Consider the following 26,636-nt stretch of genomic DNA (forward strand, 5'->3'; position numbering starts at 1 on the left):
GCCATGAGAAGGAGTTCACCGCCATGAGCTGGACGACGTGGCCATACTACCTTCTAAAACAAACCCTGCCACGTACTCTTACTCACTCCCAAGTCCCTCCTCTCCATCCGGGCGGCGTCGAGGCGGGCCACGAAGGTGCCGTCGCCCTTGCAGGGCCGCAACCATGGAAGCGTGGTCAGCACCGACGTCTCCGGGCTGGTATCCGCCCGTGAGGGCCACGGTCATGGAGCAGAGCGGCAGCAGCGGGCATTGGCTATACAACCCGAAGACCGACGCCAGCGATCCTCTCGGTGTCGACGCTGCCGACGTGCACACAGCGGCGTCTCCGCCTCAACGTGCCTAGGGATAGCATATGGGCTTCTCCGACTTCCGAGTTCCGACTCCATCCCGGCGTTGAGCAAGGAGCGCAAGGGCAGGTTCCCGGGTAACTACTCGCATTGGGACTTCACGTTCCGATTCTTCCTGGAGAAACAAGGAATGACCGGGTATGCCTGGTTAGTAGCCATTGGCTCCGCCTTGGTTGAAAAGCCCGCCGCCGCCGGTACCCGGGTCACGGCGAGTACCTCAGGTACATCAGGGACTTCTGTGATGCGTTCGGGCTCATGAACGACGTCGTCAGGCTCAACACCAAGGTCCTGCACGTCGGCCTGGTGGCGCGGCGCATAGCTGACGATGGCATGATGCGCTGGACGGTAAGGTGCTCGTCGAGACATGGTGATCGACTGTGACGGCGAGGTGGTCATCGCGGAAGAGGTGTTCGACCCTGTTGTCGTGGCCTCCGGCCAGTACGCCCAGCCAAGACTCCCAACCATCAGCGGTATGGACAAGTGGACGAGGAGGCAGCTGCATTCCCACTCGTACCGCGTCCCAGACTCCTTCAGCGTCGTCGGCCTCGGAGAGAGTGACAAGGAGATCACGCTGTAGCTCCGCGAGGTGGCGAGAGAGGTGCATATCAGCGTCAAGTTCATGGACGACGCCACCGTTGTCTCCGACATGAGGAAAGCTCTGTCCAGGAACCACAACCTGCACCTGATCCAGCTAGCATCCTGGTGTCACCTGACCTGACTAATGTGATCGATCTTTGCTTTGCATTTCGCAGATCGAGTGCTTGTGTGAGGATGGGCAGGTAACGTTCGCCGATGGCTCTCATCGCGGGCACGTTCGCCATGGTTGCTGGGCGCGAGCTCACGATGTGCCACCGCCGGGCTCGAGCTCGCGATTTGCCGTGGATGCCGTGGGGCGTGCGTGCCTAGGCAGCGGCGCTCTGTCCGCCGCCGTGTCCTCGCAGCCGCCACCTCCGTGCTGCCGGCAGCAATCTCCATGATTGTGCGTGGCAAGCGAGCACGGGCTGGATGCCGCAGCCGCCAGGTGGGCGCACGAGCAAGTGCCGCCGCCAGGCGGGCGAGGGGCGAGGCGCCATGCCATGCGGACGAGGGAGCAACATATGGACGAGGAGGCAGGTTTTTTTTAGAAGATAGCATGGCCACGTCGTCGAGCTGCCACTGTGGCACCGCCACTTTGGATGCTGTGTGCGGACGTGGCAGGTTTTGGACCATTGGTGTATGACGACAATAGTTCAGGGACCCAAATAGTTGTTTTTTTAGTTTGAGGATCTAGACGGTAAGGCCGTAATAATTTAAGGACCATGATGCATTTTACTCTTTTTATATTATCGGATGGTAGCGCCGTAACGGTATATACCACTGAAACGTAGAGCGCACCAGGCGCCAAAAGGCAGGCATCCTCCACCTCCACCACCGCATCCTCCTCACCCCGGTCTCGTCTCGTCGTGCGCTTGTCCCTTTCCACCGCCCCAATCAAATGCGGAGGTCGCCTCCCTCTCCCCGTTATCATCGCCCACGTACACACCCAATTCCTCGCAACTGGGCTCCCCCGCCTCCACGACCCTCGCCAAGTCCGCCGCCTCCCATTCCTCTCCTCTCCTCTCCTCCGGTGAGTAGCCCCCTCCGTCTCTCTCTCTCTCTCTCTCTCTCTCTCTCTCTCTCTCTCTCTCTCTCTCTCTCTCTCCAACCGGAGTCCGTTCACACTGCGTTTCTGTTTAATCACGCGGCCAGCGCGCGATCCGGTTCCGTATGGGGGATGGGGCGTCTAGCGCCTTGCGACCCACTAACACTTCTCATTTAGTAACAGGCTGTGGAAATGGGGAATTTCTTAGGGCTCTTAGGCTTTGAAGGCATCGGGGAATTTGTAATTGGTCTAGGACTGACATGGAGCAGGCTGCGATTGTTGGGCGCAGTGGTCTGATAGAAACTGTGGCGTAGGGACTGGACGAGATAGTGTAGAGTGTACAGTGTAGAACCTAGAGGGGCGATGCTGCTTGTTTAATCTGAGGTGGTGGTGCTACAAAGTTATCTGGAACTTGGTTCGGATCATGCTATTTTTTTTTCTGCCTCGTTAATTAATCCATCAATTGTTCTCAGCATAGAGTGACTTCATTAGTATTTACTGTTTAGCAACCTGGATCAGTTTACTCACGATACTCTAAAGGACTTCATGAACTGTGGGTCTAATGGCTCCTCTTGAATTTGCAGTAGTCTGCCTGTGCCTATTGATTGAAGCGGAGCTGACCACACTTCATCAAGAGTTGCTTCATCATGGACACTGGCTGCCTATCATCTATGAACATTACTGGAGCTAGCCAAGCAAGACCTTTTGTGGGACAACTTCCTCAGAGATGTTTTGCGAGTACTCACCATTCGAGCTTTGCCGAGAAAAAACTTGTCTTAAGGAATAAAGGAAGGAGATCACACCGTAGACATGCTGCCTTGCAGGTTCATCTTTTTGTTTTTCACTTTTTCGATGCTTTCACTGTGTTTCTTGTGAAATCATAATTGATTGCCTTTTCTGCAGGTTGCCTGCAAGGATTTTCCAAGACCTCCACTAGAAAGCACAATAAACTATTTGGAAGCTGGGCAGCTCTCTCTTCGTTTTTTAGAAACAGCGAACGCCCCAGTAAACCGTTGCAGGTCGTGATTGCTGGTGCAGGTCTGACGGAATTCGTGATTAATGTTTTCACAGATGTTATTTTCCTTTGTCTCGTGATTGCTGGTGCAGGTCTGACGGAATTCGTGATTAATGTTTTCACAGATGTTATTTTCCTTTGTAAGTTGGGGAACTTCGAGGGAAACTCTAATTGGCTGTTAGCTTTATTAATTTGTTGTGTCACTTTTGCAGGATTGGCTGGTCTATCAACGGCGAAGTATCTGGCAGATGCTGGCCATAAACCCATATTGCTTGAGGCAAGAGATGTTTTGGGCGGAAAGGTCTGATAGATACTTGCATGACTGTTTGCCACTCTCTGATTTGCTCTCATTCACTGTTTTCATCATTTGTTCCTTTATGATTCTTTTTGTACGCATTGATAGATAGCTGCTTGGAAGGATGAAGATGGGGATTGGTACGAGACTGGGCTTCATATCTTTTGTAAGTTACAGTTCTGGTCCTCAAGGTTCTCTTCATGATGTTTGATGTTCTTGATTATTTCTATTAGAAAATGTTGCCCAGACATACACAAAATGGATCTCAGATTTGGGGTAAAGCCTAGAGGGCAGCTTGGCCACTAGGCCGCTTGGATTGAAACTGAAATTACAAGACTTGGGATACAAGATGGTCTGCCACTGCTTATATAGCAAAGTGGACAGCCACCTACTCTAGCATATTCTACTGCATAAAGTAGATACCAAACTTAGGTGCTAAGACACCTGAAACTACCTAGACAGTGAATAGTAAAAGCTGAAAGTAAGATAAGCAGCTAGGCTTAACTATCAGAAAAAATACAGTTAATATGATGGTTTCTACACATATTAACAAACTGTTACTTGTTCAAAAAAATATTAACAAACTGTTGAGGCACACCATCGCACAAACTTCTAAAGCACTCTTTTCTTGTATCTTACTTTTTAATTTTCGTTTTCCTAATGTCGCAGGAGTTTCTTTCAAGGACAATTTGTAAATATCTGTGCAAAATCATTATTGAGAAAGGGACTTTGTTAAGTTACTAGTAGTGACAAAATAGCCTGAAAAGTTTGCAGACTACTAAAACATACAGCAGCACATGTTTCAATGTCACCTAAACCATGTTGACCCATTGGACATCGTATCCATAATGCCATAGTCGAATATATGTTCTTCTGTCCACATGAGCAGTTGAGCACTGGATTGCTACTATTCCCTTACTAGCATATATGACACATTGTGTACGTGTATGTAACCATGTATTTTGGATTTTTGGTTTAAGTTGGAGCTTATCCCAACATACAGAATCTGTTTGGTGAGCTTGGAATTGAGGATCGTTTGCAGTGGAAAGAACACTCCATGATATTTGCCATGCCAAACAAGCCAGGGGAATTCAGCCGGTTTGATTTCCCAGAAACTTTGCCAGCACCTGTAAACGGTAAGATTATAAACAATTTGGAGTTAGCGCAACAGGTTCTTTCATTTTGCTAATATATGGACATCATTAGGGGGGTTTATTAGTGGCAATAATAACACTACATCATTACCGTTGAGCTTAACTCTGATAATTGATGCCATACTATGATTCACTATTGTGCTTTTAACAGGGATATGGGCCATACTGAGAAACAATGAAATGCTTACCTGGCCGGAGAAGGTGAAGTTTGCAATTGGACTTCTGCCAGCAATGGTGGGTGGTCAACCCTATGTTGAAGCTCAAGATGGCTTAACCGTTTCAGAATGGATGAAAAAGCAGGTACGATTTAAATGTGTTGATTAAACTAGTCTCTGTGTAGAAAACATTTTGCCATCTCATCAATATTAGAGAGCTTGTAGTTTGCCAGTAATTTTCCATTCTTGCCATATCTTCTGGAAGGAGCATAGTTAGATCCATAAACGGAAATGCTTCATATGCTCAAGTTCCGTTCTTATATTTTGTTGTAAACCCCTTTCTGTGCAAAGTTAGGCTGAGCAATGCAATGCTTATAGTTGCATTAACTGTTCCAGTAAAGTCCAGCGATTTTCATCCCTTTAGGTCCAGCATTGTAGCCGAAATGAAAAAAAATGCAAAGAATTTTTTTGGGTGCTAACTGATATACACATACAGTGTTCTTCAGATTTGGTTTTACTTTTGCCATTTGGAATACAGATGGTAATATATCCTTCTATTGTTTATGGTCTCATGTGGTGCCTGATACAATTATTTGATCAGCACAGGGTGTTCCTGATCGGGTGAACGATGAAGTTTTTATTGCAATGTCCAAGGCACTCAATTTCATAAATCCTGATGAGCTATCTATGCAGTGCATTTTGATTGCTTTGAACAGATTTCTTCAGGTATAGCTGCTGTTGCTTTATTTAATTGTGTAATATATTACTTGCCTGTTCGGTTTGGAGAAATAGCCTACATATGTCGATTCTTATTTTCTTGTCTATGTTCTTGTTTTTACTTGAGAAAATGCTAATATGTACCTGCAACGTTAAGATACCTTGTGAGTCTTTGAAAAGATTACTTTGTGTAAATGCGCAGGAGAAGCATGGTTCCAAAATGGCATTCTTGGATGGTAGTCCACCTGAAAGGCTATGCATGCCTATTGTTGATCACATTCGGTCTAGGGGCGGAGTGGTCCGCTTGAATTCTCGTATTAAGAAGATAGAGCTGAATCCTGATGGAACTGTAAAACACTTCGCACTTAGCGATGGAACTCAAATAACTGGAGATGCTTATGTTTGTGCAACACCAGGTGTGATTTGTTTCCAATAAAGAATAAACCTTGTTTCCTGTGCAGCTATTCAATTTAACTGACTAGTCTTTGTATTTAGTTGATATCTTCAAGCTTCTTGTACCTCAAGAGTGGAGTGAAATTACTTACTTCAAGAAGCTGGAGAAGTTGGTGGGAGTTCCTGTTATCAATGTTCATATATGGTTAGTTGATTGAAATATTTGGTTCTGAATTGGAAATGACTTGATTCCCTTGTCTGGTTATGCTTGTTCCTCAAGACATTCCTGAAGCTTTGCTGAGAATTTCTGTTGTTTTGAATACCTCAGGTTTGACAGAAAACTGAAAAACACATATGACCATCTTCTTTTCAGCAGGTATCTCTCCTAGCTGTAGTTCATGCATTTTTTGTGCAGTAAATCTTGATTATGATTATTTATCAAGATATTTATGTGCTATTCTGGTTGCACTGTCGTTCATGTTTGAGTGTCCATGTTCGGTATTAAATACTGTATGCCTTGTTTGTTTTCTTTTCAGGAGTTCACTTTTAAGTGTCTATGCAGACATGTCAGTAACCTGCAAGGTACTAACTTGAGGAGCTTATCATCATTCGATAATCACTAGCATGCTATATCGTCATTGTTTCTAGGGCCTCAGGGAACATGTGTCATCCACCTGAATTTTACTTTATTAACTACAATGAAAGGTCCTATGGCTTATGTGATTTAGAAGGAATTCATTATTAAGTGGAAATATAAATATCTTGCGCGTTATGAATTTTAGTCATGTGCGCACATAGATGTATTAAGGTGAACATGTCTGTATGAATCACGATATGTTTGGTAGCAAATGACATGGATGCACACTCACCTGTTTCTTTCCTTCTGTTTTTCTAATTCTTTACAGGAATACTATGATCCAAACCGTTCAATGCTGGAGTTGGTCTTTGCTCCTGCTGACGAATGGATTGGTCGAAGTGACACTGAAATCATCGATGCAACTATGGAAGAGCTAGCCAAGTTATTTCCTGATGAAATTGATGCCGATCAGAATAAAGCAAAGATTCTTAAGTATCATGTTGTGAAGACACCGAGGTGAGGATATTTGCCAAAGACCCTTCCTGATAGATAATCATAAATAGCTCAAGCTCTGATAGTTTTATGTGTTGTTTCCTTGTGTTCGTATTCTGGCTTGCTTTGACAGATCGGTTTACAAAACTGTCCCAAACTGTGAGCCTTGCCGACCTCTCCAAAGGTCACCGATCGAAGGTTTCTATCTGGCTGGTGATTACACAAAGCAGAAATACTTGGCTTCCATGGAAGGTGCAGTTTTATCCGGGAAGCTTTGCGCCCAGTCTATAGTGCAGGTAAATACTCACCATGGTCCTGGTTGTACATAAAAGCATCAGTTTGCTGTGTTGTTGAATTCATTTCAGTATGATACATGTTTTGCGTCTAATGAATTAACATTTACTGCTTTCAGGATTATAGCAGGCTCGCTCTCAGGAGCCAGAAAAGCCTACAATCGGAAGAAGTTCCTGTCCCATCTTAGTTGTAGTTAGTTTAGCTATCGTCATCCCCACTCGGTGCCATCTTATCGCCTATTTTGTTTTCATGGGAACCCACCAAATGGTCATGTTGGAGACACCTGTTATGGTCCTTTGACAATTCTTTAGAGTTGAATTGTGACTGTAGTTGATATCATATTCGGAAAAAATATATATGTAAAAGGACATGCATAGCAATTGTTAGACCTTTGGGAAAGCAAAAGCGATAAAGAGATCTCAGAGAGATATTGTGTTGTAGCACTTTCAGATGATGGTTCCTATCAATCGGTTAATTCATCCCACATAGGAAGATTTGTCCATTGTGCTTGATGTAAGCTTGGTCAGCAAACCTTTGGTGGTCACTGCTCCCTGAACTTTATCAGGAGCTGCTGTAGCAGTCACTGAACATAGACAATCCCGAAGCTGTGTGCCGTTTATCTTGTTGGTTAGTATTAAGCACAGGGAGGTGCGGAATGGACTTTGGCCGTCAAGATATTTTTCCTCCCATTCCCAGCGTCTCAATAATTGTTCTTTTGAACCCAGATATTATCACTGGTCACATTTCTCTTATCTGTTTGTACTGGACTATACTATGGCTCCGTTCGGCTTACCTTATGATCCGTACTATTCAGCTTGTTTTTTCAGTCAAAAAAAGTGTTTTTCTCTCACAACAATTCAGTCAGAACAGTGTTGTTCAGCCAATTCAGTCAAGTTTTAGCAAGCCGAACGGGGTCTATATAGGAGTGTTTATTATCTGGCAACTGGCATCCAGCAAGCTGGATGTGTGCCTCTGATGTTACAGCCCTGTTTGGTTCCCCGATGCCGCATCGGCGCGGCTCGGAGGCCGTGTTTTGGGAATCGCAGGATCTAGAGCCTGTTCGCTTAGTCTTATAAGCCGTATTTTTTCAGTCAGTGAACAAATTTTTTTCTCACATCAAACCAGCGATAGTACTTTTAGTCATAGCTTATCAGTCAAACGAGCCCAAACAAACAGAGCGCTAATAAGGCGCTAGTTCATTTCATCGGACTCCACGCCACGGGCGACTGCAAGTCGCGCGGCCGTCGTGGGGTGTTCTGCAGGTTTATCCTGGTTATCTCGCTCAATCGGGCCTTGTTTAGATGTCATCTAAAAGTTTTTTCACTCTCTCTCCATCACATCAATTTTTAGCCGCTTGCATGGAGTATTAAATGTAGGTAAAAAAATAACTAATTACACAGTTTTGTTGGAAATCACGAGATGAATCTTTTGAGCCTAGTTGGTCCACGATTGGACAATATTTACCAAATAAGACGAAAGTTGTACTATTCATCAGGTTTACTTTTTTTTTTTTGCAAAGTGAACGAGGCCTCAGTACGCGAACGCAGAAAAACGTGAAACCAGACAGCACCTACATCTACCTGAATGAAGTGGTGTAACTGGACCAAGAAAGCATCAGAACAATATACCTTTTCTTGTTTTTTTAAAGGCAAAAACAGTAGGGGAGATCTCCAGAGCACTTCATTTTATAAATTTTACAAAGTTACAAAGGAGGGACTTACAAAAGTCTTTAACTGTATGCATCTAGCCAAAAACAAAAAGATCTTTCTTGTCCGAACGTCCAGACGAACGTGCGCGTCCGAACACGCCCGTCACTCTCCGCGCCGAGCTGACACACCAGAGCCGAGATGAACGGCTGAGGACAAGCACGCCGGCGCGCCCCGACCTGCAGCACCCCTGTCCGTTCGCGGAAACGGAAAGTGAGCCCAGATGCTACTTGCATGGGCCGAGCAGCAGCATGGGCCCAACCTTACTCCAGGCCGACCTGCTTTAGCAACCGTGCCTGGTACAGTACTAGTTGCTTAAGGCCCAGCTTTTTTCCCGTGCCTAGCAAAATAAATAAATAAATAAATAAAATAGTAGTGCTTATTGCAGTGCAGGGGCAAAGCTGTAGTGTCAGTAGGGGGTGCAAAGGCACCCCAAAAATTCAAAAAATAGTTACAGTGATCAAATTTTCATCATATATGTACCCCCATGGCATAATTCTATGTACCCAAAATCAGTTATAGTGATCAAATTTTCTTTTTTTTTCTCGAATACGCACGAGTGTGCATATCATTGTATTAAAAGAAAGAGTTTATAGTACAAGAGTTGCATTCCCGGCCGTTAGTTAGTTTCCTGCGGACGCTACATTATGGAAAAAACAACCACCGTAATCCATGTCTATCCTGACAAGGACCTAGCCCTGCGCTAGCGCACGTAGCCCGCTTGCTCCGTCCTGAATCCATCGGTCGGCTTCGTTCTTGATGATGTGCAGTAGGTCGCCGACGGACGATGTCGATTCCCGGAAACATCTTGCGTTCCGTTCCTTCCATAGTTGCCAGGAGACGAGGGCGAAGAGGGAGTCCATACCGTTTCGCCGATCGCCGGTGCACACTGACCGCAATCGGCGCCACCAGGAGAGCGTCGTTTGGGAGACTGGTGGAACTTGTTGCCCAAGCGCTTGCAGGACATAGTACCATACCTCACGGGTGAACGGGCATACTGCAATGACAGGAGGTCGAGCTTGGTTTCTTGAAGGCATACTATGGATGGCCTTATATCATCAATCAGCGTACGTACTGCATCCCGCCTTGCTCGCGCGTTAAGGCCGCGCACATTCCATGACAATACAGTTGTGTTATCCATAGCAGCAGGACAACCGGTTGTTGTGGGGCCTAAGTTTTAGGCCACCGCGGCGAGTGGCCGGCGAGTCGTCTTGCCGGCGCGTGTTTTGTTTGCCTGGAAGAGGTTGTCCAAGGCCTCGACCTCCTGATCCGTCATTTCCCTGTTGAAGAAGGCATCGTAGTCGCGCCTTTGCCCAGAGGATGGTTGGGCGCTGGGGTGCGTGAAGCCCAACCTCTTCATGGCGATCACTTCTCCCCTCTTGGACACCGGTATGTGTCCCAACTGTTGCGCCGCGATGCGACGGCTTCGTGTCGGAATGGGTGCCTTCTTTGCCGGCGGCCTCTGCTTTGGCGGCGATTTGATGAGAGGTGTAGGCCGCTTCTTTTGGACGTCATTCGCGAACTTGGCTAGGCGACGGGCCGCCTCCGAAGCGGTCGGCGTTGGGTCCCCGCCTGGCGTGGTGGCCTGGTTATCGAACGCCACTGCCGGGTCCGTGGGCGTCCCCGTAGGCATGCTGGAGATTTGCGTCTTCACCATATATGTACCATATGGCATAATTCTATGCACCCATAAGACAAGTGCACTCCCTGGATTTCCTCTAGCTTCACCAGTGTTGCAGTGGGGTGCACTAGACTGGAGCACCATTCAGGCGTGTCCAGTGTCGAGTGCTGACTAGTCGGCGGGAGTCTGGCCTGGCGAGGTGATCGGTGAAGCAACGTCAGCAACCGCAGAAGCCAAGCACGGCCGACACACGGCCTGCCACCTGCACCGGCACCGAAACTTCCGACATGGGTCGAAACTTTCAATCATGGAACATTTTTGAGGGTGTAACATTGGACATTCTATATATTTTTTTATCATCTCAACGAGAAAAATGCAATGATGAAATCCATTTAACATTTTGACAACTTCATAAAATTAACAAAAAAATTAACGAATAGCAGGGGTTTTTAGAGCTCTACTAGAAAAAAAGGACAATTTTGGTTATCAACACAACTCCTTCCAAATCCTTGCAACTCCCTGTTGAGCACATGGTTATCATCATCTCCACCATGTTTCTAGCCTTGCTCAAGTCCATCTTAGATCATCACATTTACCCATCAGGCCAATAGGTTTCGGCTCAATTGACCAATTTTAGACTTTAAGATTGACCATGTAACTATTGATCCTACTTTTAGGAGACAATTCTTTGTGTGCCATTAAAAAAGATCGTAATATCTTGTGTGCCTTTAAAAAAGTTCAGCGGTCTTCAGCGCCATTGCTCCAACTTTTTCGTGCCCTCCATGCCACTTCCGTCAGTTTGGGCTTTAACACCGTTAAACTGCAGATGTGCAAAGACGAAAATGCCCTTAAGTGTAAATATGTCATTAATTTTTTTTGAGCATCTTAACGACTTCAAATGAAAAAACTCAAACTAGAAGTTGTAGATGTCGTCGACATCTATAATTTTCACATAAAAATTATTTCATTTACGATTCCACAAAATATGATTTGATATGATTAATATATCTTAGAAAAATCATATTATTTTTTTGTGAAATTAAATAAAAATAATATTTATATGAAAATTATAGATCTCGACGAGATCTACAACTTTCTAGTTTTGAGTTTTTCTATTTGAAGTCATTAAGATGCTTAAAAAAATTAATGACATATTTAGACTTAAGAGTATTTTCCGTCTTTTCATACCTGTAGTTTGACGGCGTTAGCGTCCAAACTGACGGAAGTGGCATGGAAGGCACGAAAAAGTTAGAGCAGTGATGCTGAAGACCGCTGAACTTTTTCAGAGACACAGGATATTGCGATTTTTTTAACAGGAATTCCCCCCTAAATTAGTCAATTGGGATCGCTCGGCGCCTCGGCCGCTCCCCCGTCGCGCACGTCCTGACTCGGTCCTCAGGTGATCCGGTGCGCGCGCGGTGCGTTGCGAGTTGCGACGTCCTCCCAGCTCCCGCCCGCCCGTCTCCAAGCCTCCGCCTGAGTCACGTGGTGCCGGACGCGGCCGCCAATCGGCAGGCGACACTCGCCGGCCGGCCGGCCGACCGACCGAGACCACACGATAGGTTTGTCGTAGTACACTTACAGTTCTCGCGGATTCTCGCCGTGCCCGGCCCGGCCGCACATTGGGCGCGCCGCCTGATTTGATCCATCGATCCTTGCGCAGTTGCGCTTCCCGGATCGTCCGTGGGAAGAACCGAACGCCTAGTTCATGGCGGCGGCGGCGGCGACCAGGGTGATCGGATCGAAGCCATCGGACTGCTTCCAGTTCCAGGACCCTAACACCTGGTACGTCCTACATTTCCTATCCCCAGCCATCCATGGCCACCGTCCCGTCGGCATGCAGATCGGTTGCGGATTTATTTGTTTTTTTTTTACTTTTGTTTTGTTTCTAGTTGCAGCGCCGGCATAGTTACAATTTCTTAATTGCATCCGTTGTCTTCATCATGCTATAATCTGATCAAAGTTTCCATGTAGGATCGATGATCTTGTAGTAGTAGTAGTAGTTAATTACCGATCCTAATTCCATAACCAAATTTGGATCATACAATACAAATAGGTCCTGGTTTTGTTCCTGTTTTCCGTTTTTTTCAAGTTCAGATAACACCTTTCTGAAAACCTTACAACAAAGATATTTCTGAACCACTGATCTTTGGTACCTCCCCTGTACACCTTGGAGCTCTTGCAGGACTTGCATCACGGAGCTTGCAAGCGATGTGGTTGTCCAAGTAGGAGAGATGTCCTTCCACCTCCACAAGGTATTCTCATTTCTCAACGCTAGAGGATATTTGCCCCACGGAATGAATTAAAATTCCAGGACATGAATCTATGTGATGTGATGACATGCTTTTACACTGTCAGATAACTTGCAAGTTTCGAATATGCACGTTTTTCGTATGCTGACGACGTGCAAGGTGCAACTAAATCCCATCTGCATCATTCAGATGCCGTTGATCAGCCGTAGCGGTACGCTGAAGAAGCTTGTGAACGAGTCCACCGGCGACGACGACGGCGGCGATGACAGCAAACCGTGCACCGTGCGTCTGGACGACGTCCCCGGCGGGGCGGAGGCGTTCCTGCTGGCGGCCAGGTTCTGCTACGACGTCCAGACAGAGCTGAAGGCGGGCAACGTCGTGCTGCTGCGGTGCGCGGCGGAGCACCTCGCCATGACCGAGGACTACGGCGAAGGGAACCTGGTGGAGCAGGCGGAGTCGTTCCTGTCCGAGGTGCTGGCCGGCTGGGACGACACGGTGCGCGCGCTGGACTCGTGCGACGACGACGCCGTGCTCCCTGCCGCCGAGGACCTGCTCATCTTGCCGCGGTGCATCGACTCGCTGGCGGACAAGGCCTGCGCCGACCCGACGCTCTCCGGGTGGCCGATGCTGGAGTACTTCACGGCGAAGAGCCTCGAGGAGACGGCGATCTGGAACGGCATCGGCGCCGCCGGGAGGCCGCAGTCGCCGGGCGCGGACTGGTGGTACGAGCAGGCGTCCTCATTCGGGCTGCCCGTATACAAGCGGCTCATCGCGGCGGTGCGGTCCAGGGGCATGAGCCCCGAGAACGTCGCCGGCTCGCTGATGCACTACGCCAGGTGCCACCTCTCCGGGCTCAGGCGGCGAGGAGACAACAGCGACGGCAGCAGCCGCGGCAGAGCCGGAGCGTCGGGGACCGCGGCCGTGCTCTCGGCCGGCGACCAGAGAACACTCCTGGAGGAGATTGTCGCGCTGCTCCCTGTCCAGAAGAGCGTCACCCCGACGCGGTTCCTGCTTGGTCTGCTCCGCGTCGCGACGGTCCTGCACGCCGCCGCGGCGTGCCGGGACGCGCTGGAGAGGAGGGCCGGCAACCAGCTGGAGGAGGCCGCGCTGGGGGACCTGCTGATACCCAACACCGGGTACTCCGCGGAGACCCTCTACGACGTGGACAGCTTTCAGCGGATGCTGGAGCAGTTCATGGTGACGACCCCGCCTGCGTTCGCCGCGTCGCCGGAGAGCACGGACGAGGGACAGCTGGTCGACGCTCCGCCGGCCGAGCTCATGCCAGTCAGCTCGGTGGCCAAGCTAGTCGACGGGTACCTCGCTGAGGTCGGGACGGAGGCCAACCTCAAGCCCTCCAAGTTCCACACCATCGCCGCGCTCGTCCCAGCCTACGCCCGGGCAATCGATGACGGCCTCTACCGTGCCATTGATATCTACCTCAAGGTAACAAACAGTTCACCATTGTTCTTGATCGATCTGCCTGCTGCACCTGAGCCTTGAATGAATCGACTGAATAATGATCGTGTGAATATGTGATGAAACGTACACTTGTGTGTGTGTGCGTGGCGCGATGCAGGCACACCCGTGGCTGACGGACTCGGAGCGGGAGCAGCTGTGCCGGCTGATGAACTGCCAGAAGCTGTCGCTGGAGGCGTGCACGCACGCGGCACAGAACGAGCGGCTGCCACTGCGGGTGGTGGTGCAGGTGCTCTTCTTCGAGCAGCTGCGGCTGCGCACCACGTTGGCCGGGTGGTTCTTCGTGTCGGATAACGCCGACCAGGGCTCCAGCTCCGACAACTGCGTGCTGCCGCGGAGGCCCGACGACGATCTGGACTTCGCGGCCGGGTCCGAGGTGACGACGGAAGAGGACGGCTTCGCGACGGACGAGGACGGCTTCGCGGCGGCCAGGCACGACGATCCGTCGTCGCCTGCGATGAGCGTGGCGGAGATCCACCGCCCGGGGAAGGGGAAGCCTAAGAGCGCCCTGAGCCGGCTGTTAGGGAAGCTCGGGCTCTGCGGGAGGTCGTCGTCGTCGCGGCAGCAGCAGCAGCCGCCGCCTCTGCCGGGCGCCAGCGGCAAGAGGCGCAAGTCCTTCGATTTCGGGTGTTAATAATACAAGGAAGAAAGTTTAGGCGTGCATTCGTTTAGACGTGCATTAATTATTTTTTTTGTGATGTAGCAGTAAGATTTGATGATGATATTACTCGTAGGTACAAAGCTCATTGTTAAAAAAAACTCGGCTTACGGTGGGCAGACACCCCGCAACTTTGTGCTTAAGGAAGAAGATCTTTTCACGTAGGTCGAGAAAACCCTGAATCTCGTGTCCCGCCCACAGGGAACAAAAACCCTGTGAGTGGGCCAGTTCATTAACCCGAGCTTTGAAAAACTCTGGACAGGCGAGGGGATTTTTCTAAATCCGGCAGGCGAACGAGCGCAACCGTGGAGGCTCGAACTCCGCACGCGAGAGTGCAGGCCGGACATCCTGACCAACCGGTTTGCTGAAAGTTTTTATAGAACGTTTGTAAATTTCTTATCAGGTAATGTTGAGATGCTTCCCAGGGTTCTTTCGTCCACTATGTGGGGCTGTTTGGCTGGTCTGAAACTTGACTTGTTCGGCTTCTTTTTTCAATCGGAATAATATTTTTCTCTCACAATATTTCAGCCAGAACAGTGTTTTCAGCCAATTTCAGCCAAGTTTTCAGACCAACGAACGGGACCTGTATACGAAACTGTAGGAGTAGGTTCCTACCATGAGCAAAAATATATAGAGAGAATTATCTATTTGACACTGAAACGAATCAGTCTTCTGTATTTGGCACTAAAAATTTTGAACTTCTTTATTTGGCACCACTGACCCCTTGTAGAACTGCCCATGGCTATACCTACAAATAATCCTTCAGCAATTGTACCAAAATCATTGCTTTAACTGGCCACTACAATGTCAAAAACAGCAAGTAGCTACAAGGCAAAACTTATTAGCTCTGTTTACATGAGGAAAGTTAGGCAGGGGCCCACTTTGAGACCGAGTGGCTCCTATAGTATTGTAATCTGATTTTCTCGTTCACCATCCACGCATTTTCAACATGGTCTGGGGAAAATATGCGGTTGCATAGAGTACTGAAACCGGCAAAATCCAGTCGAACAAAAGGAAGGAAAAAATGACTTGTCAAAATCATGAGAACGTGGTCGAAGAAGCACAAGCGTGAAGGAGCGCAAGTGTCAGCTCCGCAATGGCCCGCTTCCTGGCTTGCTTCACCCACTCGGTAGCTATCTCCTCTGCTTCAGTTCCATGTAACCCTTGCTCCAAGGCATCAGCTGCTGTACTCAAGTCTCCATCCACAATCAAGCTTTCTACTTTGTTTATAAGAGACTCAATGCCATCTCCAGAGTTATTGCCTTTAATCTGAAAACAAATGGAATGATTGCAACTCAGTTTAAATGCCCTGTTCGTTTGGGCTTGTTTGACTGATAAGCCATGGCTGAAAGTATTGTTGGCTGGTTTGATGTGAGAAAAAAATACTGTTCGTTGGCTGATAAGCCATGGTTGATAAGCCAAATACGACCAAGCGAACAGGATGAAAATCCAACGGATAACAACTACAGCTAGGTACTAAGACTCCAAGAGGCCCACTAGGGCCACCAGAAGTGGTGGCAGTGACACAACACAGTACCTGTCCTATAAGTAGAAATGAGATACCCTATAGATTTCAGTATTAGCATATCATTAGATGATTCTTGATCAAAAGATCCAGGAACAGCAATAACAGCAATCAGGAACATCGATATAGAACTTGCAATTGCATAATCACTTATCAAACTGGTCAAAGAAATGATTTCCTTAGCATTTACCTTGATTGAAGAAGCAACACGAGCAACAGCATGTGCCAGGATTCCACCACCACCTGCTGGTAGAAGGCTGAAATGTCTGATAGTTTCCTTCAAGGAGTTAAACTGCACGAGAAAAGATATACTAATTTAGGCATTTAGCTTTTGGGTAGCCAAACTGATGGTTTTAAACAAGCATTCATGACAAGAAGCACAGAAAAAATTGTGGTTCGCATTCTTTTTATGCTAATTGAAGTCTAGAACTGGTCAGGGCTCAAAAAACCAAAATCTATGCATTTCTTTTTCATAACAATTGCTCAATGCATAGTAAGCAACTAAGCATATTGTCATAGGGAATATTATACATTCTATTTAACTGTAAGTATTCTAAATTCCATAATCCACTCAGAATAATAAAGTATGCTGTCTTACACAGAAATAGCTTGATATTTTAGTATAGTGTCACATACTCAATAAGAGTATGAACAGGTGCCTTCATCCATTGCATCACAAAGAATGGGCATACCTTTTGCTTCAACCCCATCCGTGTATCTGATCCATAATCTAAAACATCTTCCGGGAGCGACGAAAGAGCCAATTCTAACAGTGAATCCTTGTCAATGCCTTCAACAGATTTACGCAATAGCTCCACTTCTGACCGGATTGGTGATCCACTGGATAAAGCGTGTTCCAAAGCAAGAGTGCCCTGCATGTAAATTAAGAATTTTGTCATTATGATACATGAAAAGAGAGGATAAGTTGACCATAAAGCTTTCAATAGTTAGAACTTGGAGGCAAGCACATAAGGGGATTCAAGTTAACTTACCAGAGCAAGCTTATGAACTGAATGACTCTGCCTAGCTTCTTCGGATCGTGCATAGAATGCCATACACAGTGCATCAATCTGAAATCAAAGCACAAAATAAGGTTAGAACCAAGTGCAAGCAAGCTGAAATTATGCATAACTTGTTTTTCTAGCAGCTTAAGATATAATATACTGGCACAGCAAACATATATAATCAAATTTGCTGGCCGTAATAATGATTTGCTGGATATAACATCTGGGCAGTGTTTGAGTGGTCGAGGATCTGTGTTCATCATAGACATATATTATGACATATAGAAAAAGAGTCAGAAATGCTGAACGTACATCAGTATAAATGCAGCTTATAGATGAACCAAAGGGCGTACCCAGTGCAGAGAGCTCCCACTCTGTGCGGGGTCTGGGGAAGGGTGTCAGTGGCAAGCCTTACCCTCGCTTGTGCAATGCGAGGAGACCGCGACTCGAACCCGGGACCTTCCGGTCACAGGCGGTAAGACTCTACCGCTTGCACCAGGCCTGCCCTTCTTATAGATGAACCAAAAAAAAAAAATGTTTTTAGACATCCAGTCATTGTCTGCTTCATCCTAATAGCATCACTGGCTAAGAATGGGGCGACAGGAACATTCAAAGGGAAAAGTGAGTGATAGGGAAGCAGCAAGGGCAGAAACTGCCACTACTAGTATTCAGTAGTCAGTACAATCCAAAACAGTACATAATACTCTAAATCAGGGAGTTCACAACCACATGTGCACCAAATCATTTAAGTTAGACAGGCCTCCATTTTGCAAAACAGAGGTGCAAAGCCAATTTGAGAGGCACCACAGTGCCAGTAGGCCCGACATGCATTTTAAGCTAGTTCACATCATGAAAACCTCTAATAGCCATTTAGAGTGCAACCCTAAACAAAATTGCATTAAGTCCTTACATTGAGGTTTGCTTCAGCGATCTGTTCAATCTGGGATGCTTTCTCTTTTGCAATAGCTGCAGCCAGTTCAGCTTTTGCTATCTCTTGAGCCTTCTCAACTTGTTGGCTTGTTTCTTCATCCTGTTAAATCAGTAGTACTAAGTTCAGTTACTTAATGAATTAGAATATATAGAGAAGAGAACTTAAACATCTATCGAATCTGACACACCTTCCTCTGCAGCTCATCCTGCAATTTTTGTTCAGCCTTTTCTTGCAGTTCCTTTATTGCAGCAGCATTCTTCAGTTTCTCTTTCTTTAGCTCCTGAGAACAGCAAGATAATTGAAAAACATGAAAATAGTAAATAGTTTATCAGAAATTCAATGCAAACAAAAGATTCATATATAATTTTAGCCTACATTGAATAATGTGAAGATACCATGCATATCGTACTGAGAATATTATGCACTTTTGCTTTAAACTGTGGTGTTTTTAAAAAGAAGAATTCAAAAGTATCCAGACTGCCACAGGAAAACAGAGCCTCACATGATATAGCTATACTAATTAATTTCACAAGTTATGACAACCAAAGCTTTAGTTAAAGGCACTAAAAGTAGTATTTCGTACATTTTGAAATCTAAGGAAACATATTATGGATCAAATCATGTCTACATCATACCTTGTCGAGAATTGCTGCCTCCTCTGCATACATTAGTTCCCTAGCCCTGGTGTCTTTCAGCTCCTTTTCATACTTCTCCTGAGAAAATGCAAAGCATAGCGCATAAAACAATACTATCCAATGCCTAATTTAGGGAAAGGTTTGTGTACTGCTTAAAATCCACAATAACTATGGGCATTAATATAAGTGAGGAAAATAATAGTGTAAACCACAAAGGTAAACTAGTGTTGAACCTTATATCCTCAGCAAATAAAGACCATAGATAAGCAAAAAAAAAAAAAGTAAATGAATAGCACACCTTCAACTTTCTTCTCTCTTCTGAATACATGTATGCATCTACATCTGCCTGCTTCTTTTCGGCAGCATGAATAGCCTCAATGATATCAAGTACAGTCTTACCATCTTCAGAAGTTTTTTCACGAACAACTTCATCACTTCTTTTCTCCTTAATGGTCTGGTTTTTTCAGAAAAAGAAAAGAAAAAAGGACAATCAAGTAAATAACATGGAAGAATTGTCATTTAAGTGTCATCAAGTTATTTCTAGACCTCTTTGCCCATAGAAAATCATTTATCATATTGTTATAGTCTAAAAACATTACCACATTCAACATTGAACTTACTGCATCTTTTGAAACATCAGGTTCATCTTGCAGTAAATATGTCTCAGCAAGAGATTTCTGTTCAACAGCAACAGCTCCAGTGAGATCCTACACACAAGGATCGATTCAATAATCAGAAACAACATCATCAACCATTGAGAAAGCAGGATAGTAATATAGAAGAGTTTCAACATTTGTGCTAGATGGATACTACAGATGGAGGATGCTGAAGTGATGACAAAGAAATAAAATAGTTTATAACAATGTAAAGCTAAACTGTGTGGGGGATCCCTGTGACAAAAACAAACAGCTCCAGTACGCAAATTAACAGTCCTATAAATCAAAACCAGTTCACAATCAAAATGTTGTTCAAGAGTGCCAGCTGCCTGGTCAAGTTAGGTATTCATAGACAAACATAGATGCATCAATGCAACAATAAACCGTGGGACATGCACACTATGTAGGGCCTACCTACACTGATTTATGTAAACCAAACTGCAAGAGAATTTCATTTGCAATTTTTAGGAATTTAATAAGACCAATAGGACCTGATGTAGAATCCATGTTACACTCAGAATTTGTTCAAATGCCAATTTGGAACTAGGAAACAAAGATACTATCCTCTACCGATCAACATGCAAATGTTATGATAAGAAGGCAAGCAAGGATCACAGAGGAATATATGTAATATACCTTTGGTCCATCTGGATCTGTGGGGTGATCATAAGTACTAACTGTTGTTGGGGTTGACTGTACAGGAGGAACTGTGCTGTCTATCTTATCAGTTTGCTGTTCATGAGGAACTTCACCAGATTCATTATCATCGATGGGAACTGTCTTTAGCTCAACTGCTGGAGAATCTTCAGATGGCATTTTAGTATCAGATCCATGTTCATCTGGAACTGGATGTGTCTCATGGGATAGGGTTTCTGATTTCTTTTCCTCTGCAGGAACAGGTTGATCCCCATTGGTTGGAACCTCTGGTGCCCCCACCCCGTCATTTCGAACATCCTTTGGAGTATTAGCCTCATTATTACCCTCTTCAACAATCTCAGTGTTTGGTCCTGACACGTTTTGTGTCTGGTCAACCTTCTGTTCAGAAGGAACCTTCAGATCTTCATACACATTTACAGCATCTTCCTTCTTTAAGCTAAAAGGCAATTTCTTGTCCTTAAATTGAAGATCTATATAACCAAGTTGATGTGCACCCATTGCTGCTGCACCAACCACAAGAGTTCCAAGAACAAGCTTTGAAACATTACTTCCCGACTGAGAAGGTTGTCCTTGAGGACCTGGGGCAGCATTCTGTGTAGAATTCTTTGGAGATGCCTTTGTCGAGTTGCTTCTAGATTTAAGGAATGTTGGACTCTGGACCAGATAGGTCATGTCAGTTCCACTGAAGACTGAACATATACTATCTAGACAAGCTTTATCAAAGCAGTGGGAAAAATAATTACAGCAGGATTATATTTGGTACCCTACATGGGGGAAAAAAACTGGCCATAGCATACTAAGATAAAAGAATCTCCAACCTCATTAGGATTAACCAGCAAACAACATGGCCATATGTAACACGACTCCAATCCAAGTGGGATATAGCATTCCATTGTGACATGAGCTTAAGTATCACAACTAAAATAACTCCATCCAAAGCTTACTAAACAGGAACCAATAACATTACAACAATCAGGCACAGCAGGGAACAGCTGCAAACTCTCATAGAAAATAGGTTTTCCTGATTAAATAAAGCATCTCAATAATCTGCGTGGAGATCAGTACGTCGGTCACTAATAGTACTCCATTATGACAGGAACTTATGTACTCCCTCTGTCCACGAAAGAATGCAATTATAGGATCCATGCCGGTCAAGCTAACTCAAGTTTGACTAAGTTTATAGTAAATAGTATTAGTATTTATATCTTTAAATAAATGTATTATGAAAATATATTTTATAACTAATCTAATGATACTTGTTTTGTACCATGAATGTTAGTAGTTTTTTATATAAATTTAGTCAAAGTTCACACGGTTTGACTTCTCAAAAAGCGAGAATTGCATTCTTTTGTGGACGGAGGTAGTATCTCAATATTGAATACCTGAACCAAACATGAAATGGGATTGATATTACTTTCATAACCAAAAAGTAGACATTACTATTAGCTTGAGTCCCCTCATCACCCTAAATCCTGGAACTTTCTCAGACAGGTGAACAAGGTATCAGCACACCTGTCACAACATCACAGCATTGTATTCCAAAAAATCCTTACTTATTTAATTCAATCTCAAAATGTGGAAACTCTAGAATTCCCTACCGTTACACCATATACAATTACCAGCCTTGGCAGCATTTCCAAACTAATGAAGGCAGCAGCAATCTACCTAGCTAATTCACCAATTAAAAAGTCTCCTGACTAAGCTCAAACGGAAAACCAATCTTCTAACATAACAAACAACAACGAGAACAACCAACCAACGGGAACGGAACCGCCTACCTCGCCGGAGATCGGTCTGGGGACCCTCGCGAGAGACCGCAGCGGGCGCAGATCCCACATGCACCTGCAATGGCAGGAAGAACAGAGCATTAGGCATCGAAACCCTAGGGTGTGGTGGGTTGAGACCAGAGTCAGTGCCCGTACCGGCGCAGCATGATGGGCGATGTCACTGGAGACCACCGTCCCTTGTTCTTCTCGCCGCTGGGGTGACGATGAGGAGGCGGAGGGGCAGTCGAGCGATGCGGCCCCGATCGCTCTGCACGGCCACCGCCCCGTTCCGCGCGACGGCAAGGAGGAGGCGGCGGAGGGGAGGGGAGGCGAAGGGGGAGAGCGGCGCGTCGCCGGACAGCTTCCTGAACGAACGCTTGGAGAAGAAGTTGGGGATAGTTCAAGGTTAGGCCCCTGGAATGGAATGCTAGAATTTTTAGTGATTCTTGTGTCTTTATTACATGAAAATGAACTGCTTCTTGTAAAATTTCTATAATTATTCATTGTGTTCCAACAAAATATCTAAAATAGAAGAGAATAGTAAAACGCTGCATATGAAATGGAAAGTTATAATTCTACAGTCTCAAATGCGACCTCACCGATCACACAGTACTAACAATATACCATACAAAAATTTATTAAAAAAAAAGTCTCTCATCATACATATTAGGCCTTTTTGCATTTTTAGCTATGTGACATGACAAAAATAGTTTGGAAGAATACATTAGCATTAAGCTCTTGACCATCATTGATATCCATATTTGCTAATTCTGCCATGCTGGTGTCCTTTTCATTATTTAGGTAGTTTGGTGTAGTTTTTTTTTTGCTCTACCTCGTCACTATAAAACAATGTAGCGATATTATAGCACGGCAGAGCTAGATATTGTGGCTCCACTGGCTCCTTTTTCTCGGTTCATTTTTTGTCTTAGGAGTGAAAACGGTTACTTGCTATAGTAGCGAATAGTAGCGCTACCGTGATCGGGGAGGAGACAACCCCCACCCAGCCAAAGAGCCATACCAAATAGGGTCGACATCCGCATCCAAAATATCCTCACCACTTTCAAGCATATCACTACCTTTTATATCATGTACGGCTTCTTCTCTATTTCTCTATGGTATGCATGTTGTCACCTTTGTTTTCTTCTCTCTTGATAAGCCATTTGCTGAGAACAGCCATTTATGATCAAATTGTCATATATGATTTACTTCACTCCCTAACAATGAAGAGGGCTTCGACCTCCACGACCATCAACAATCCACAAGGTGGTAAAGTGGCGAAGAGGATTTGCTTGTTCTTCATTATTAGAGTTGCTGACATTAAAACGCGTCATATATGCACCTCGATTGTAGCCCGTGGTGGCACGTGTTAGGCGTGGCACCGAAGGTAAATCCAGAGGTATTGGTTTTCATAGTCATTCAACGCTAGCATATTGAATGCTCATGCTAGGAAAGTGATGATGGATTTAGAATAAAATAAACTTGACAGATATTCTCTTATTTTAAATTGCAATAAATCCTCTTGAGTGTAATTTACATACTCCTGGCCTGGCGGCTTGGCTGGGGCCGCCTTTGCCTGGGGAAGAGCACTCGGACGGTCAGGAGCAGCGGCCACAGATCCAGCGACGGGGAGAGTGGGAACCTGCTCATGGTGGCGCCGGCGGGCTAACCTTCGCCTGGGGCAGGGCGCCGGCGGGCTAACCTTCGCCTGGGGCAGGGAGCCGTCTTGGGGGCGGATGGCAGCGGCGAGGCTCGGCCCGGGGCGCGGCACGGGGGTGGGGGCGGCCTAGGGTGGCGGCGCCTTTCACTCGAGCGAGAGAACAACGAGAGGGGGAGAGATGAGAGCGCAGGGCATAGGTCAACGAGCTCATGGGTAAAATGGTCACTGAAGGCTAAAATTTTGGCTGATTTTTTTTTAAAGTTGACTTAAAACTTAAAATAGCATTATAGCGTGTTGAACTTATTTCATAAGGACATTTCAACGAAGCCCATAAAATTAATGGCATTTAGGCGAAGCCCACCCCCTTAGCGGTAAAATTCCCATTTTCTCGTTCCTCGGTGGACCCCCTCGACATCAATTTGTCGTCGGGCTGGATGGAAGAAGACTGGGGTGGGGACGTATCCTTGCTTCTCCGCTCCGCTGCACTTGTGTTGCCAGAGAAACTCATCATCTCTGTGATGATCAACCCCATAAAAGACTACGCCGTCGAGCTTCCTTGCTTCGAGCGCACCTCCTACCTTAGTCTTGAGTTGATGGGCAGCCTCCCAATTACTTTGCCACAGTCCGGTGAGTTCACTGCGCTCAAGAGCCTTCACCTGCAATCGTGCTGCATCGACCTTGGCGCCCTGCTCCCCCTCTGCCCATGTGTGCGCATCCTGAAAAAGTACGGCTCACTGATTTGGGTGGAAGGAAACACTGTGGTAGCAAAAACACTGTTCATATAAACAGTGTCCGTGTGAGGGGGCTGGCCAGCCCAGCCAGCCAGCCCCAGCCGAACAGGCGGCTGAACGTCAGCGATCTCAGACATGCTGACACGGTGATTATTCACTCGTCGTCGCTTGAGGAGTTCAGCTTGGAGATAAATATTCATGACATATGCCGCATTGACATCGCGACCCCAGTGCTTAAGGAGGTGACACTGGAGGTCGATATTGCCAAAGGCTTCAGCTTGTCCTTCTCGGCCCCAATGGTGAAGAAACTCAGATGGGGTTGCTCTTATTCGTGCGTTACTGTTGGGTTCGGACAGATATGGCGCCTCGTGAGCATAAGGGAGCGTGAGCTAGATGAATTTCATGTCGTCTCGCTGACCATAATGAGTTCTGCTAATGTGCGTATGCTACTTTTCTAGGCTTCTCTTCCAAACTTTTATACCGAAATTATTTATGTTATTATATGCAGCCAAATGGTTTTCTCCGTGTGCTGAAAATTTCCTGTATTGATAACATTGGACACTCACTTTGTTGAATGCAGTCAAATGGTCTTCTGGATGCAGAATGGAGCATTACACAGCTGATAGCTCGTCTTCCAGTGGCTGTTTTTACTGTTTTAGAGCTGGATCTCGAAATAGAGGGGCATACTTTTGGACCAATGATGTTGTATCTGCTTCGGACTCGATCAATTATGCAAAGACTTAAGGTGGTCCTAAAACGTGACAAGGTAATCATTCGATTGTTGATCATGTACTTGTATTCTGGTTGGCTACTGAGTTTAGATAGCAATGAATTGTCCTTTAGTTACGTATTCTGGTTGTTGATCCTGTACTCCAATTTTCTTTCAGGTACGAGTGCCGTGCCCAGTAAATTGTCCTTGTGAACATCCTATCAACTGGAGAAGTGAAGATGTCTCTTTGTCTAATCTTGAAGTCGTTGAAATTGATGGCCTGCAAGGTGAAGATGATGAAGTTGATTTCCTAGAAGCCATACTCCGGTGTGCAACAGTGCTTCGGAGATTGACAATGACTATTTCTGATGACATCTCACCAAGTAACAATGGCTACGAGAAGATCTGCAGCATTATGAAGGAGTATCCTGATGTGGAATGCCATATTATGGCATCCGTTTCTGAGGGGTTCTTTATCCATGAATAGAAGAATATTTGCAAATGGCAACTGGTGACATCCTTATGCTTTCATCAGTTTTTATCTTGCTGATATGTTTTGCTGGAGATTTCTGTATGCAAGTTTTATGACTTAATAAATTTGGTGGTGATCACTGGACAGAAGGTGTCATTGCCTGTTAGTAGATCAATGATTTGTATCCAAATCAAGTATCTCTAGTTTAATGTGTCTTACAGTAACTCAGTAAGGTTCAACTCTTTTGTATTGCCTGCCAGGCAAGCTAGACAAGGAAATACGGCCTTGTCTGTAGTACTCATGTCAAGCATGGCTGCACTCTTCGCAATGTAATGTGCAAAGAGCAGTTCAATATTCCCAAATGCGAATGTTTAGCCCCATCTTTTCACCATGCCTTCGATGAAATGAAATCCAGTTTAACCTTTTTAAAAAAGAACTCTTTGTAATTCATGAACTGAATTTCAAGTCTGGTTAGCATGTGGTTTACTCGTCAAGATAGGGCAAGTTCAGTCTGTCGATGCTGTTTTGTTAGGTTTTTTTTCTATGTATAAACTATAAATGAAATACATATTACAAGCCTGAGAGCTTTCATGAAAAAGCACTTTCGTCTAGAGGAACAATTCTGCATGATTTGTTCTCAACAGGCCACCAATTTGCTTCAAATTACCTTTCATTTATAGATTCTAGTGTTGTCCTCCCACAACATTCAGAACATCCAGGTTTTAGTATTTTTTAATGCATTGCCAATAGAAAACAAGTCATCGCTTAAATTATTCTATGGATTTATGGTGGGAGGTTGGTCTATCTATCCTGGTCTATTCAAGTTCAGACTTGACCGGGTAATGATGTGAGATCTTTATCGCATTCTGTTTTGTTATCTGACGGCTACAAACGCACGCAATTAACCGTTTTGTTGAGAGTCCAGTTGCTTTGCCTTGCAGTACATCCATCCAACAAAAACGATCCTGTATTTCTCCTGCACGTTTTGGTTTCTACTACATCTTTTTTCATTGATCAAGTGTACTCAAATTGAATCGGCCACTCCCATCCCAACAGACCGTTATCTGGTTTAAGCCATCAGAAATATCGCTCGAAATTGTAGGAAAGGAAGATATACACG

At 45.6% G+C, this 26,636-nt stretch overlaps 3 protein-coding genes and 1 pseudogene across 3 annotated transcripts; 3 read left to right on the forward strand and 1 right to left on the reverse strand.

Annotated features, from left to right (window-relative positions):
• The first annotated feature begins 1,738 nt into the window (after positions 1–1,738).
• Positions 1,739–7,562, forward strand: LOC136497665 (15-cis-phytoene desaturase, chloroplastic/chromoplastic-like; annotated as a pseudogene).
• Positions 7,563–11,748: 4,186 nt separating this feature from the next.
• Positions 11,749–14,903, forward strand: LOC136497952 (BTB/POZ domain-containing protein At5g03250-like). Its single transcript, XM_066493860.1, has 5 exons — positions 11,749–11,949; positions 12,051–12,172; positions 12,573–12,642; positions 12,829–14,082; positions 14,216–14,903. Exons 2-5 carry the CDS (start codon positions 12,096–12,098, stop codon positions 14,747–14,749), a joined length of 1,935 nt encoding a protein of 644 aa, XP_066349957.1. The 5' UTR covers positions 11,749–11,949; positions 12,051–12,095; the 3' UTR covers positions 14,750–14,903.
• Positions 14,904–15,594: 691 nt separating this feature from the next.
• LOC136497038 (MICOS complex subunit MIC60, mitochondrial-like) lies at positions 15,595–22,385 on the reverse strand. Its single transcript, XM_066492826.1, has 12 exons — positions 22,104–22,385; positions 21,960–22,023; positions 20,161–20,835; positions 19,489–19,575; positions 19,167–19,322; positions 18,869–18,946; positions 18,421–18,513; positions 18,213–18,332; positions 17,291–17,368; positions 16,991–17,170; positions 16,489–16,590; positions 15,595–16,042 (listed from the first exon to the last, which is right to left on the reverse strand). Exons 1-12 carry the CDS (start codon positions 22,112–22,114, stop codon positions 15,812–15,814), a joined length of 1,875 nt encoding a protein of 624 aa, XP_066348923.1. The 5' UTR covers positions 22,115–22,385; the 3' UTR covers positions 15,595–15,811.
• Positions 22,199–25,550, forward strand: LOC136496174 (uncharacterized). The gene is made up of 5 exons (XM_066491868.1): positions 22,199–22,352; positions 23,974–24,328; positions 24,445–24,772; positions 24,916–25,101; positions 25,223–25,550. Exons 1-5 carry the CDS (start codon positions 22,199–22,201, stop codon positions 25,529–25,531), a joined length of 1,332 nt encoding a protein of 443 aa, XP_066347965.1. The 3' UTR covers positions 25,532–25,550.
• Positions 25,551–26,636: the final 1,086 nt, after the last annotated feature.

Source organism: Miscanthus floridulus, chromosome 12 (genome assembly GCF_019320115.1).
Source record: "Miscanthus floridulus cultivar M001 chromosome 12, ASM1932011v1, whole genome shotgun sequence".
Taxonomy (NCBI): domain Eukaryota; kingdom Viridiplantae; phylum Streptophyta; class Magnoliopsida; order Poales; family Poaceae; genus Miscanthus; species Miscanthus floridulus.

Excerpts from the sequence above, each read along its gene's own strand:
- LOC136497952 (XM_066493860.1), top strand. The coding sequence starts at position 12,096 with ATGGCGGCGGCGGCGGCGACCAGGGTGATCGGATCGAAGCCATCGGAC. Across the intron at positions 12,173-12,572 it reads TTCCAGGACCCTAACACCTG|GACTTGCATCACGGAGCTTG; the intron begins GTACGTCCTACA and ends GAGCTCTTGCAG. Across the intron at positions 12,643-12,828 it reads TGTCCTTCCACCTCCACAAG|ATGCCGTTGATCAGCCGTAG; the intron begins GTATTCTCATTT and ends TGCATCATTCAG.
- LOC136496174 (XM_066491868.1), top strand. The coding sequence starts at position 22,199 with ATGCGGCCCCGATCGCTCTGCACGGCCACCGCCCCGTTCCGCGCGACG. Across the intron at positions 22,353-23,973 it reads GAAGTTGGGGATAGTTCAAG|CGGTAAAATTCCCATTTTCT; the intron begins GTTAGGCCCCTG and ends CCACCCCCTTAG. Across the intron at positions 25,102-25,222 it reads TGGTCCTAAAACGTGACAAG|GTACGAGTGCCGTGCCCAGT; the intron begins GTAATCATTCGA and ends ATTTTCTTTCAG.
- LOC136497038 (XM_066492826.1), bottom strand. Across the intron at positions 18,947-19,166 it reads AAGAGAGAAGAAAGTTGAAG|GAGAAGTATGAAAAGGAGCT; the intron begins GTGTGCTATTCA and ends GCATTTTCTCAG. Across the intron at positions 18,514-18,868 it reads AGGCAGCAATTCTCGACAAG|GAGCTAAAGAAAGAGAAACT; the intron begins GTATGATGTAGA and ends TGCTGTTCTCAG.